Source organism: Zonotrichia albicollis, chromosome 2, assembly GCF_047830755.1.
Source record: "Zonotrichia albicollis isolate bZonAlb1 chromosome 2, bZonAlb1.hap1, whole genome shotgun sequence".
NCBI lineage: Eukaryota > Metazoa > Chordata > Aves > Passeriformes > Passerellidae > Zonotrichia > Zonotrichia albicollis.
This window is the reverse complement of record NC_133820.1, coordinates 2,035,387-2,049,197: the sequence shown is the minus strand read 5'-3', so window position 1 is coordinate 2,049,197 and position 13,811 is coordinate 2,035,387. Positions and strand designations below refer to the sequence as shown.

At 38.5% G+C, this 13,811-nt stretch overlaps 1 protein-coding gene across 5 annotated transcripts in view; it reads left to right on the top strand.

Moving 5' to 3' along the window:
* The window catches only part of EPHA6 (EPH receptor A6), a 367,730-nt gene that overhangs the window by 257,029 nt on the left and 96,890 nt on the right, over nt 1-13,811 (top strand). For 3 of the 5 annotated variants that reach the window (XM_074531375.1, XM_074531368.1, XM_074531356.1), the window contains 2 exons: nt 6,620-6,667; nt 7,094-7,256. In XM_074531375.1, the coding sequence (XP_074387476.1) occupies nt 6,620-6,667; nt 7,094-7,256 (211 nt within the window). The remainder of the gene's footprint in view (nt 1-6,619; nt 6,668-7,093; nt 7,257-13,811) is intronic. The other 2 variants (XM_074531379.1, XM_074531363.1) reach the window with 1 other exon arrangement.

Below are 13,811 nucleotides of genomic sequence, written 5' to 3'. Positions count from 1 at the left end.
TCTCTCTCCTCATTTAATTTTCTGCTTTTCATGCTTCACCTCACATCAACTCGTTTCTGCCTTTCCAAGTATATAATCCAATTAAAATGCATTTTGTCTGGGGTTTGACCTTTCTGTATTTTCTTTATGATTGGTTATCTCTTCTTCCCCTTTTCATGTTGACAGCTTCACTTTTATGTATGGAAAAAGTGATGAGCTGACTGACAGGCAATCAAAATATAAAATATTGAATGGCCAAACAGGTAAAGGACACTTGAGTGTTTCAGCTGCCCAGACTGTTACATCTCAGATTAATCAGGAGGGAAGGGACAGGGTTACAACCTGAAGGGGCTGATGCCTTCAAGTGCTGCAGATTTCTCCTCTGAAGCAAACTCTAGAGCCACTGGCAGTTTTCTATCTGGTCCTGATTTTTTGCTGCCACAGTTTTCTGCTTAGTTTAAATTGGTCCTCAGATCTTTGCAATCACTTTCCTAAATTTACTTCAAGTTTGTGGTTCAGCTGAAAACCAGAGGTACAGGGGTTTTTTAGGAAGAGCGTTTTTTAAGAATCTTAATGGTATCTTTTACTTCTAGTTCTCTTATTGTAATTTTTCCTACCAGTCTATGTTGCATTAAAAATTTACCTAATCCTGTTGATCAGATTTTAATCAGTAATTAATGTTAGAAGCACATTATTGAATATTTAAGTATTTTCTAAAATCTTCTGCCAGCATTCCTGTTAATTGATGTACTGTAGGTCAAAATAGTTTTCTAGGAGAAAATCACACACAAAATTAGTAAATGTAAAGAAACTTTCAAAGGCAGACACCAAGTTCCACAGGTGTAGTTAATTTTCTTGCTTTCAGTGTAATTACTCCTTATCTACAACAATCTGTGTAAGGTGACAAAGGTGCTATGACTAGAGGCAGCAGGCATTCAGAAGTTGTATTATGAAAATATTTTATTGTAAAGCAATAAAGTACTTTTTTGAGAATCATTGGGGGAAAATTAGTTGTGAGAGGAGTATAGACTCTGTCAATCAGAGGCAGTTTCCATAAATTAGAGCTGTGGGGATTCTGTTTTTATTCATCACAGAGAGTAAGTACAAACTCCACAGTTTGATGTTATTTGTCTTTAATAGATTCTGTTTGAACTGATTAATCAATCAATGACTATACCTAATAATTAACTACTGTGTTATCCTAATGAGTAGCACAGCATTAAAGTTCAGGTGACTATGGAGTGCCAGCACAGCTGATCCCATGGGAAAAGTAAGGAAGAATTTGGAGATCTCATTGCACCGTGGACCAGAGCTATGATCAGTAAACATTCTGTCTTCCAGAATTGTGGTCATTCCTTTAAAATAAGGATGCTTCCTCTGTAGGTCACATTGTGTGTGTTCCTCAGACTGATGTACCTAGGAAAGGGGAAAGATGTGACCAAATGGTCTCATAAAAAATTCCTTTTTATTATTGGTGCTTTTATTTAAACATTTATAGCACCTGAATCATGAAACTCCAAATCTGCTTTACTTTAATGTGGTACTTACTCAGCTTTGACATTGTGCTTCAGTGCACAGCATCAAGACCTGGTCCCTGTGGTATATAGATTTAATCTCTATTAGTTCTTCTTCCAGTTAAATAACAGTGCTCTGAAAAGGGCAGGCAGGATTATGTGGCCTAATACAGAATTTTCATGTTGCAGGACAATAGATATAGACTAGAAAATGTGTTTGCAAACAGCTGATAGTGAATTCAGTTACTCTCCCTGGATTCTTTCTGCACACACACACTTGAAAGCTGTGGGTACAGTAAGTCTCCTTTAGCTGGCAGAAGGTGGAAATCCCTTTCCCTAGGGTCTGTCTAAGAAGATTTTTGTTACTCATGACACTCAATGAGCTGAATACCTCCGTTGTCATTCATAAAATAAGCTAGAATAAGAGTATATAGCTCCCATTATATATTCTAAATCATAGTAAATTATATTTGGTTATCTTTTTAAATTGATAAACTAAATACTGATACTATTTTTATTAGAGCCATGTCTCTTTCAGACACTTGAATATTAATGGTGACAAATATTGTATGCCTGAAAGTGCCAGGATTTTATCAGTGCTTTACTGGCAAAGTTAATCTTTTAAAGGTTATTTCAGCACTACAAGCAAAATTCAGCATTTCAGCTTTAATTTCAATTGATTTTTTTTTTTTTTGCACTAAAGATTTGGAGATAAATAATCTTTTTCTCACCTATAACATCAATATGTGCACTCTTTGATTGCTATAGGAGTCTAAAGTGATTAAAGGTCATCACATTTTGGTTAGCATTTATCAATATTTTTCTTATACTTGTCCACAAAGTCTTCATTTTTGTGCTCTTTTCCTCTGTACAAAGGTGGGGATAAAATTAGAGAGCAATTTTTTCACGCAGGTGTGACACGTGATAGTTTATCTATTTAACATAGTTATCTATTTATTTAAAATTGTGAATGTTTTTGGGGGAATCCCCTTTCTTTTAAGTATATGATAAAACTGGTGCTAATCATCACAATAATAGAACATCTGGATATTGACTGCTACTCTGCTGCACTGCAGAAGCAGAAAGCATTTCATTAATATTTATCCTCTGATGGTGCTACTCCATTAAATGAGGTTGTCTAGTCTTAGAGCATTAGCACCATTGTGCCTTCCACTCAGCCAGTCTGTCTCTTTAGATATGAAAAAAATGCCTTATCTGTAAAGCCAAGTATAAAATTAGGATAGATGCAGATCCAGATGGGCAGAGGTGGCTGCAGGAAAGAATTTGATTCTGAAAGGTTTTCCTGTTCATGCACAGAGCAAACTGTCAAGGATTTGTGAACACTGTCCCTCATAATCAGAACAGACTCCATTTACAAGAAGAATCATACAAACAATAAGAAAAATACAATTTCCTTAGAAACAGAGATAACATTTTCAAATTTCATAATATAATTCTGTTTAACTTGGATAGGTAGTCATAGAGTTAGTATTACATTCTGTAATAACATTGGCATGGCTTGCATTTGTGTTATATTTATGGTTTAATTACAGATTTTCACCAAGATAAATTTGCAGGAGGCTATGGAAGAGGTCTTATAAATTTCCTCATATCAGATTGTGTCTCATACTTATATGAGTATATTATATTGGATAGACTCCTTGTTCTCATGTTTAACCCCTCAGCCCCTGTGTTCTCAGAGCTGATTCTTGTGAGTCCTTTGCCACCTTAAAATCACAAATGCTGCTCTGATACTGATGTAAAGCATGAGAGCATTTCTTGAGTCCCTTTTCTTTTTGTGAATGCTGAACCATGCATAGTAGCCAACTGTATATTATCTTACTTTTATGTGCTGTGGGAGGTACAGCCATATCAGTTAAACTCATGTTTTATGTTGCAGATTTTGCAGTCTGTAGTTATCAAGTACAGAATAAATGTAGTGGCCTTTCCCGTTGATTCTGGCCCTGTCACTGTCTAGGTCAGAAATCTATCACAAGAGATAGATCCTTCTAGCACACAAAATCATGCTTCCTTTAGATGGAAAATAGAGTGCATGATAAGTGGGCTGATATATATCTGTATTTTGCCACAGCCTGAAAGCAGGATCTGGGAAGAGCATGTGCTAACATCTAAGAAGTACAGTTAAGTCCTTCCATTTAAAATTGACTTTTTGAACACAGAATCCCTGCAGAAGTGAGTGCATATGGTCTGTAGCAAGAATAATACAAAGCATCCCATACTTCTGGGTTTTTTTGGTTTGTTGGGGTTTTTTGGGGGGGTTTTTTTTGGGTTGGTTGGTTTTTTTTTGTTGGTGGTCTGCTTGTTTTTTGTGGGGGTTTTTTGTTTGCTTGTTTGGGGTTTTTTTGTGGGTTTTTTTGTTTTGTTTATTTGGGAGTTTTTTTGTTTGTTTGGGTTTGGTTTTTGGGGGGGGGGGTGGTGATTTTTTTTTTTTTTTTTTTGTTTTTAGTTTTTTTCTTTTTGTAGTATTTTTTTTTGTTCTGAGTCCGTCTTCAGCCTTCCTGGGAAAGATGATGGCAGAAGGAGTGGCCAGCCTTAAGAGCCGCCTCCATGCATCTCTGTGGAAAGCTCTGGCTTTCCAGGTAGGCTGCAAATCAGTTGTCAAGAGAATGGAATAATGGCAAAGCATTCACTCTTTGGAGAATTCTCTGTATGAATCCAGTCCTAAAAGGCTGATTTCTCTGTGCAAAACATTCCAGCCCTGGGAAGTTTCCAGCTGTGAATCATTTTGTCTTGAGTTTGAGCAAATTTTCCCTCAAGCTCCTGAAGCTTGTTCTCAAACCAAGGTGACAGGTTCCCTTTGCACTATTTCACATGCAGTAACAAATCTTGCCCCCTTCCCCACATGACAGCACCATTACTTTTAAGGTTGTGCACTCCCAGACATCATTTTTCAGTCTGTGGGATGGATGGCATGAGAGGCTGCAGAAGGAAAGGACAGGGGAGGGCATGAAGAAGGGACCATTCAGGGCTTCCTGCAAACCCAGGCAGGTGGTGAGGAACCAACAGGCCAGACAGCCCCTGGAGGTGGCCAAAATACCTTCCAGAAGGGACAGGCAGTGATGGATGCCCCTGAGGAGCCTGAAGGACCCATTTTGTTGATTAAATGTCACCATCACAGCCCTTGTCACACTCATTGTCTTTGACCAACTACAGATAATGAATTATATTTGCTGCCTGCCTGTCCACACCCCTGGCTATGCAGGCAGTGTATCCCAAATGAATGTTTTACACAAGCAGCAGTTAGCCTGTAATAATATATAATTGATTGTTTCTTTTCCAAAAGTCATCTTGGAAACTGGAAAAGAAACAGCCTTTCTCAGATTCTTTCCCTAAAGTCATTCCCACTTTTTGCTGCTGCTGGCTTTTTTCTGCAGGCTTCAGGGAGTAAATCTTGCCATTGGATCTTGGGGAATCTCCACTGATTTTTTTTTTTTTTTTAATTCAGTTTCCATCCTCCTCTTAAAGACCTTATTTCCCATCAGTTTTCTCTGCAATCTCTCTAGCAGGTCAGAAGAAGCAGTACATTTTTAAATGGTAGGACTTGATTTCAAGCAGTAAGGTAGTCTAGGGAAAAGAAATAGCTTGCATCTATTACAGTGTACAGTGAAATCCCTTAGGTGCTGGTCTCTTCCTTGGCTTACAGAATCTAAATACAAATTTCCAGAGCATTTCAAAGTATAAAGTCACTGCCCTTCTATGGGCCATGACTGAACCATGCTAATGCCTGTACAAAACAAACCTTTGCTGTTTACATAATCTGCAGTGAAGATTTCCAAGATCTTTCCTTCACAGGAAGTCATGTAAGCTTAATCAGAAAAAAAAAAAGAAGCGCCCATCTCTCAAACAAGTAGGCTTTCTGTCAGAAAAAAATAAGTATTTTCTGAAATGCATTAAAGCATATCTAAAATCCACTCTACCTGTTCATAGTGAAGTTACAACATTTCAAGTAATTGGGAGAAGTCCTATATTTAAAGTAATTAGATGGTGTAATAATTATAGTCTCTTTCCATAAGATTACATGTACATTTTATCCTACTGTTTTAATTAAAATACAGGCTCCTCACAGCTTCAAATTTTGGTAACAGACTGTAGAAAAAATCAATACTACTTCTTACTGTATTTTCTCAAATTATTTCTGCTGTTTGAAGAGCAAGTTAAATGCAGTTATTTTTAATATTGATCATTGTTGCCTTCCTCCTGCTCCTTCCCTTAACAGAATCATGAGGCTGCTTCTGTGTGTTTGTTTTTTAATCTGGTTTTCTCAATCTCCCTGTATTCCTACTGGGGGACCGTGATCCACCTGCTGCCCTGTGCTAATGTGATTGGTTACGCATGGCTGAAGTTAACTCAGAGTGTTGTTTTTATATAAACAGTGCATGCATATTGCTGAGAAGAGGTTAAAAGTCCAACAGAATCTGACTGAAACCCAATCCTCTCCTGGCTATATCTCTTCTGTGAACTAGATTTCGTTCTGAACAGGCTGGAAGTACCCTTTGAATGAATAACTTACACTGCTCTAATATCACTGCATGGCATAATAAACCTGTATGGTGCCCTGTGGGTGTCACAGTTGGACTGTTAAGCACATGCCAAGGACATTCCTGCTCAGTTTGGAGACAAATCCTGCTCCAAGGGAGCAAACCTAGCCTGAAGGCAGCACATAAAATATTACAGATTACTGGTTTATCAAGTAACTAATGACAGGGAATAAATGTTCTTCTTCCAAGTCATCCTCTCATGTAAAAGCATCATCCAAGACCTGTCCAGCAAAGCAGCACTCAGTTAAAGCACAGAAACTGATGTTTCTGGTCTCCATACTGGAGCAGCTGGTCTGCAGTGGTAATTCCCAGAGCCCATAATTCTCAGGGATCTCTGTGAGACTCAGGAATTCCCAGCAGCTGCCTGGGAACAACTGCCAGGAGATTAACAGGGGAGTTTGCACGGAGTATTTCTCCTTACAGTGTTTCAAAGGGAATTTCATGTATGACTACATTACAGCTACCTGGAAAGAGACATTGAGCTCAGCAGCAGTGAAGCAGTTGAACCATGCTCAAAGTTGACAGGCTTTAAAGAAAAAGTTAATTCCTATTTTCTTTTACCCACAGGTCTACCCACGGATAGCGCCGGCATTTTGGCACTACCTGCGGGTAGAAGTGAGTAGCGGGTATTTGAATACTCCCACATCTTTACTTTGCAGCTTGGTAGTGTTTCCTGACCTCCTAGTTTGTCCATTGTGCAAAAATAATGAGCTTCCATTCTAGTTCCATTCTTCTGTGAATGTAGTCTTGTAGTAATTCATGCTGGTTTGACTGTGGTTGGGTTGGTTGCTAACCCAAGTCACAAAAACATGTCTGTATGCAGGGTTAAAGACAAAAAATCCTGAAATCTAAAAGTCAAGGCCATATCATACATTCTGACTATAGCACAGAACCAAAGTACAGAAATCCATACCTGCACCTCCTTTTATAAACACATTTTGCATTCATGAGAAGAATATGGAGCTTCAGTTCTGTTATATCCTTTTTGCAAAGATTGTTCAACTGAACTTGATATCATTTCTTCCCTCTTTTGTCCCTCAGGAGCATGAGCAGCTCAGCTATTCCTCCACAAGGTCCAAGGCTCCAAGTGTTATCATCACAGGTCTCAAGCCAGCCACCAAGTACATATTTCACATCAGAGTCAGGACGGCAGCAGGATACAGCGGCTATAGCCAGAAGTTTGAATTTGAAACTGGAGATGAAAGTAAGTTTCACTGAAGGGAAAAAAAAATAAAAACAACAGAAGTAGCATCTAATTCTAAACCAATGAGACATGGGGAGTTTGAATGGCTGAACCCATACCATTTGTTTATCACAAAATGATAGTGCTATGTGATAAAAAAGAAGCCTCAGACTCACAGTTCTGGATTTACAACAACACATAGAAATGTTCTCTTCCATAAAATTTCTTTGTGGGTCCCTCCAAGCAAAGATGCTCTAGGATTCTCTGATCCTTTCTTTCCTTGCAGAAGTCTTGCTTCTTGACATCTAGAAATACCCTTAGCCAGGCTTTCCCTAAGTCCAGCAGCTTCACACAAGCTCCCAGTGAGGGACTCTTCACCCTGCAGTTGTCAGTGCTCCCAGACTCCACAAAAAAACCTGGAAACTTGTATATGCATTTCCACCAACCAGTAAACCTACTAAATTTGGCACTAAGAAGCAAGAAACCTTCCTGTTCCTACAAAATATGCAAAAAGGCTTCATGTGTGATGTTCATGCTCTGAACAATTTTGTATTTGTCATGTGTTGCCTTTCATGTTCAAAGAAACATAGAAAAAGGTATTTAGATGTATTTGAGAGGAAATTAGTGTAGTAGATGCAACATTAAAACACTCATTAATTAAATTACTTTAATTAGCCAATTATGTATACCATGTTTTTCATTAGTGTTTTAGAATTCAAGTTGTTTAAGCTAATGTACAGACTCAGAACTATATAAGTGCTTCTAAGAGCACCCAGGGATTTGTGTTCCATTTTTATTGCTTCTTAACTTCTATTTCAAAAATCAATCAGGGATAGATTTCCAAGTGCTTAATGCCTAATTGGACTTTTTAAAATTTGCTGGGTACTTAAGCCAATTGGTTTGAATAGGAGTTGAGCACTTGGGTGCTTTCAAGAATTTCAGTAGATCTTGTCTGTATCTTCTGGTGCAATAAATACAAGGCTTAATTCATGTAAAAAGAAAATAGTATTTAAACCTCTGTGAGGATTCGCATTGTGAAAATGTCACTTGCCCATCTGAATCAGGAAGACTGTGGCTCCAGTGACATTTCCCTCATTGGTATTGAGGGAATCTCCTGGGAGTGACATTCCCTTTACTCCATCCTGGCCCCATCTCTCCTTCTCAGTGCACTGATGCAGCTGGCTGCATGGTAAGCTTAATTTTAACCTCCTTTTTGAGTATAACATCAAAGCTGAACCTGATACTGAAATAAACTAGGAAAATAAATCTGTTTATGATGCCATGAACAGACCAAACACAGTTTATCTCTCAATAATTCTGGTTTCTTTTACTTCCGTGTCTAACCTCTTGCTGCCTAAACTAGTGCATGGTTTCACATAGCTGAATAAATAGAATACAGCCATGGTTTTGTCAGTATTTCAAGATACTGAGTAACATTTACACAGAGAGATTTGGGAGAGTTGTGTTGAGATTTGGGCTGCTTGGTTCTGTCACTACCCATAAATATTAATTTGCCCTTGCTGGCCTGCGTCTGTCTTACAAACCAGTCCTACTCCAGCTGTGTAGGAATCTCTCTTCATCATTTGCTGTTCTGGCAGTGGGCAGCTCAGCTGAAAATTTTCTCATTTTTTTAATATACATTTTTCTCAATTTTTCTGAAAGAAAGCAAATAATATTAGGCCAAGGCAGTCTATTGCAACTCTTTCCAACCCTCCTTGCTAGAAACAAGTCACTTGGTGAAAATTCCACTTTAGCAATTACTTTTTGTGGACTTCGAATTATATTTGAATTAACTCAAAAGTAGCATTTTCATGAGAAGGCTGGGAAAAATAGAGTGATTTAAAAGTCTGTGTTATGAAAAGAGAATTTATCAACCAGCAGTCTCATGAAAATAACAAAAAATATTTTGAGTCCTGTGTTTGATAGAAATACTCTTTAATCAACCTTAGATTGTAACAGCTCCCTGCCAATTGGACATGTTACAGTGGAGAAGAATTCCCAGACCAGTTGCAGGTAAACATCCAAGGTTATTCCATTTACCCTGCTTGAATGTTGACAGAATTTGTTAATAGATGGTACTAAAGCAAACAATCAAAAATTAAGTTTTTTCTTTAATAGCCTAATTATAGAAAATTAATGATTCATCAGCTCTGAGATGTGTATGTCAATGTCCTAAAACACATTGTCTTTTGGCAGGACAGTGTCCTGGGTGAAACACTACCTGGGTCACTTCAGTTATAAAGGGTAAAATAGATAGATCATCACCAGGAACACTAAAACATTTTGGTGGGATTGCTCAAGGTGGTACATGAGGGAGAGAGAAGGGAAAATCTGCAGTAGTGGTGGAAGCAGTTAGTTGTGAATGCTGATGTGCTTTTTGGGAAGCGCCCTCACTTACTGACCCACAGACTGAGGCAGCCACAGCCTGGGGAGCTCTGCTGTGAACTCTTCTCCTGCTGCAAAGACAAACAAGTGGAGCATCCAAAAGAGTGAAATTTGTGTTTTCTTTTTGCTAGGAAATGGAGCTACCTAGGATAGTCAGAAAAATTCTCCCCAAGGAAGCAGGGATGGATGAATGGATGCTAACAGGCATTTCTCCCCTTTTTAAAGCCCAGAACTGCACCTGGGAAATGTGAAACCTTTCCAAAGCACAGCAACCACCACTTGTGACTTTGTTTCTTGTTGCCATTTTATTCAGTCTCTGTTTCAGCACCTTACAGGCACAGCACTCGTAGCAAAGCTGGCAGGTTTTCATGCACTCCAGCACACACACAGCTGCCACTGCCGGGGCTTTAAACTGGAGCACAAACCTCACTTGTAGCTCCTGCTTTTATCTGTCAGAATTGCCAGCTATCTGAGTCACCACAGAAACACTCTGCTTCCTCCTAACAGAGAATGAAATGTGTTCTGACAATTAAGAAAAACATTTTTCCTAGGGCAGAGATGCTTTAATCTCTGACTATAACCACTCTGTTTTTTTTTTTCTCCTCTCTTCTAACCAGCTGGTTTTGGAATATCTTTTTTGTTGGGTTCTTTTTTTAATTAATGATTCTTTTTATTTTTTTCCTAGAGAAGCTTTTTATTTACATTACCTCAGAGGTCCTTTTGCAAAGAGAAATTTTTAAAATATTGGACAATTTACAGCTTTTAGGCAGTTTTCATGCCTAAGCAGGGCTTGTTCTAAAATCAAGGTATTTTCCTTCTTGGCCTTCTCATCATTAGGAAAAAATAATCTGCAAGTGGAATGGTTGGCTTGTTCTGGAAGGGACCTAAGGGACAAAGTAGCATTCATGTACATTTATGCACTACATACTTGTGCTTGGGCTGAACAGAGTAATAAATGTGAATTTGTGAATGTGAAATGTGAATTATGATCTTTAATCCAAAAGCAATGCAGACTTTGCATACTTTAAATTATTAACAATACATTTCAGAAATGCTAATAGAATACCTGATTAGGTGTTTTATAAAGTTGAAGACTGTGAAAAAATAATTGGCTGAAACTGCAGTCTTGATGGATCAATAACTTTAATTTCTTTACCATAGTCTCAGGTGGTGATTTTTGTGTATTGCCAGAAAATTCTGCTGAATTTTCACATTCTTCTCCCTCTTTCTGCATCCACAAAATCTATCTTTAACTTTTCATGATCAAATCAGGCTATTTCGGGTTTGCCACCAGATGTGTCTCCATTCTTTCCAGAACTCCAAAGCTCAAGAAAAGGGTCCTGAATCATTGATTCCAGTGCAGGTTTAAGCACATGCCCTGGTTCATGCCATGACAGAGAAGCTATCCTAAGGATTTTTAGAAAAATCCATTGTATTACCAATGCAAAATTGAGTTTTCTTGGGTTTTTTATGATTTTTAATGTTTTGACAATAGTGAATTATTGAAACAAAACAAATCAGATGACCCATATCTCATATTTAGAAACTTCTTGTTAGATGTCTCCCCACCTCTGCCAAATCCTACTGTCCGTTCAGTATTAGTCAGCTCTGGATACCAAAGAATGTCTCATTTAGTCTTTAATTATTTCCTGGGTGTGTTTAATACTCTTAGCCATTTTTTCTTCACGGTTGATTTTGGGAATCAAATCTGATTGCACCACTGCATGTCTCCAGAAAACCCAGACTTCACTTGTCCTCTGCATTTCCTAAACAAGACCAACATCCTCATTCAGATCTCCAACTGCCTGCACAGGCTTTCCATGTATCCACCGGCCAGGAAGTGGAGATTAGGGGAAAACACTTGGAAGAAGTATTTCAAGTGGATAGGCACCAAAAAGTTTTACATTCTTATGCTACTGAGAGTCCCTTTTAAGTTCACCTTTGCCTTCTCATTTGGCCTTTGGCTGGAGCCCATCAGCTCACTGTATCACAGGACCTGCACAGGAAATACATTTGCACTTGTGAAAATGTAAAGGTTGCCCTAATGAGACTTTGTTGTTCTTAAGCACTGTTGTTTACGATGCCTTGTAAATCCCGCTGACAGCCTGCTCCTGTCTGTTAGAGCTCCAGTGCTCACTGTCCATGCTTATCTGTCTTACAGCTGCTCACTGTTATCAGTCTGGCTGTCTTTCTGTCACTTTTTTATCTTCCAGTCTGCTGGAGGGTCTGATGCCTGATTGATGTCAAATTGAAGTAGCCAAGGGATGTAGCTGAGAGGCAGAAGTGAGCTGTCATTAGGGCTTCCAGCCAAATACACCAACTTGTAAAATGTTTTGGAGAAATTTGCTGAAAGAAAGAGCAGAGCTGAAAGATTCTCTCTGGTTTTCAGCCTCTTGCACTGGGACTAAAACAACTGCACCATTTCCTCCAGTGTGCCCAGTGAGGAAAAGAGGAAGCCTCAGGGTATTGCCCTTCAGCCCAGAGGGCAGGGAAGGTGCAGCTCCTCCTCCATACATTTCAGTGAAGAATGTAGAGAGAAGATGAGACGGGGCATGGATGTAAAAAGTGAATTGTAGGGGCAGAACTGACACCAGGCTGGATGCAGAGGGGATTTCTGGGCATGGTGCTGAGCAAGGAAACTGGAACAATGCAATTAGAAACTTCAAGCATCATTTCAGGCATATAGCATGAGTTAGGCATGGAGAGCAATGGCAGTGAGGAGTTTATCTGGATCTAAGCTACTGGGTGCATGTATAATCCATGCTGCAGATTTAAAATCACTTGGACTAATCACATCAGTAGCAGGTGAAATGTGCTTGAAGAGTTATGCCACCCAAACATTGCAGTATACTACTGAAACATCTTGGATAAGTCATAAATTCTCCCTTTTTTCTTGTCTTAACTACTCATTTTTTAAGTGTTTTCTTTCCAAGTGAACTCACTTAGGAGACAGGTAGACAGAATGAAAAATAGAACCAGACTAAGCAGTCAGCCCAGTTAGAGTGGTGCTAAGCTCCCTGAGCTCTGCTCATGGTTTATGATAAAGTTCAGGTGCCCTGGACAGTGCAGAGACAGAAAAAATATTGATTTTAGCTATAGGAATGCTGGCCATATTGTCCAACATGAGATTCTGGGAAAAAAAAATGCTGTGTATTTCTGGGATTAAATGCAGCACTCTCATATGTACACACAAAGGGATGAGATGAGGTTGCAGGAACTTGCTTGGCTTCACAACCTGATTTTTAAACTGTGTTTTTCTGTCTTGTCCAGAAGTTCTGAGGAGAAACACAGGGTCACAGACCAATATACACAGAAAAAAATAAGAAAGGAAAACCAGGAAGTGACAAAAATATTCAAGAGCATGCACAACAGAAACAAATAATGCTCTTAGTATTTACAACTTCACCATAAGACAAAGCTGGAAAAATGAGAAAAGAGCAGAGAGGTTGAGAGACACATAGAATTTAATTTAGAGTGGTAAAATGCTGTAAAAATTCTAGATATTGAGAGTCTCTGATTACTGTCATCTCAATGCCTAAATAGTTTTTTGTGGAACCTTTTACCTGTATGTGATAAGTCTGCGTACAAATATTTCCATCATTTTGCCTTACCAGCCTCTCTGTCAGTTTTTAACAAATTTACATTTTCCAATTATTCTTGTCTGTCATTTGACATTTTTATCTGACAGGTAAATTAAGGTCATCTGGAAGTTTCAGGCTTGAAAACTCCTTGTAGTGATTTAACTACATGAAAAAAAAAATCCTCATGTCTTCAACTCTGTAAAATACAAACAAGAGAAACAGAATTATCACTTTTCAAGTAGGTACAGTCTCAGCTAAAAATCTGTATTGTTTATAGGCAGAAAGAACATAAATCAGTCTGAATTTCTCCCCTCTATTAATGTGACTTTGGTTCCTCATAGAAAAATGTATGTTATTAAATGGTGGATTGGATTCTGTTTTAGCTGGAACACAAAAAAAGAGCAGCTCCATCCAGAAATTACCCAGGGCACATCTTCATCTTGGTACTTCTGGTACCAAAATCACAGTTAATTTGTCTTTTGACAAATTTTGCTGTGAAGTTTGTGCTTGTGTTTTGCTTTCCTCCTACCAAATTCACTATTTTTGCACATATCTTCTTCATATTAAAAACAAAAGGAGAGCTGTAGTTTGTCCTCTGCACTGCAGAGAT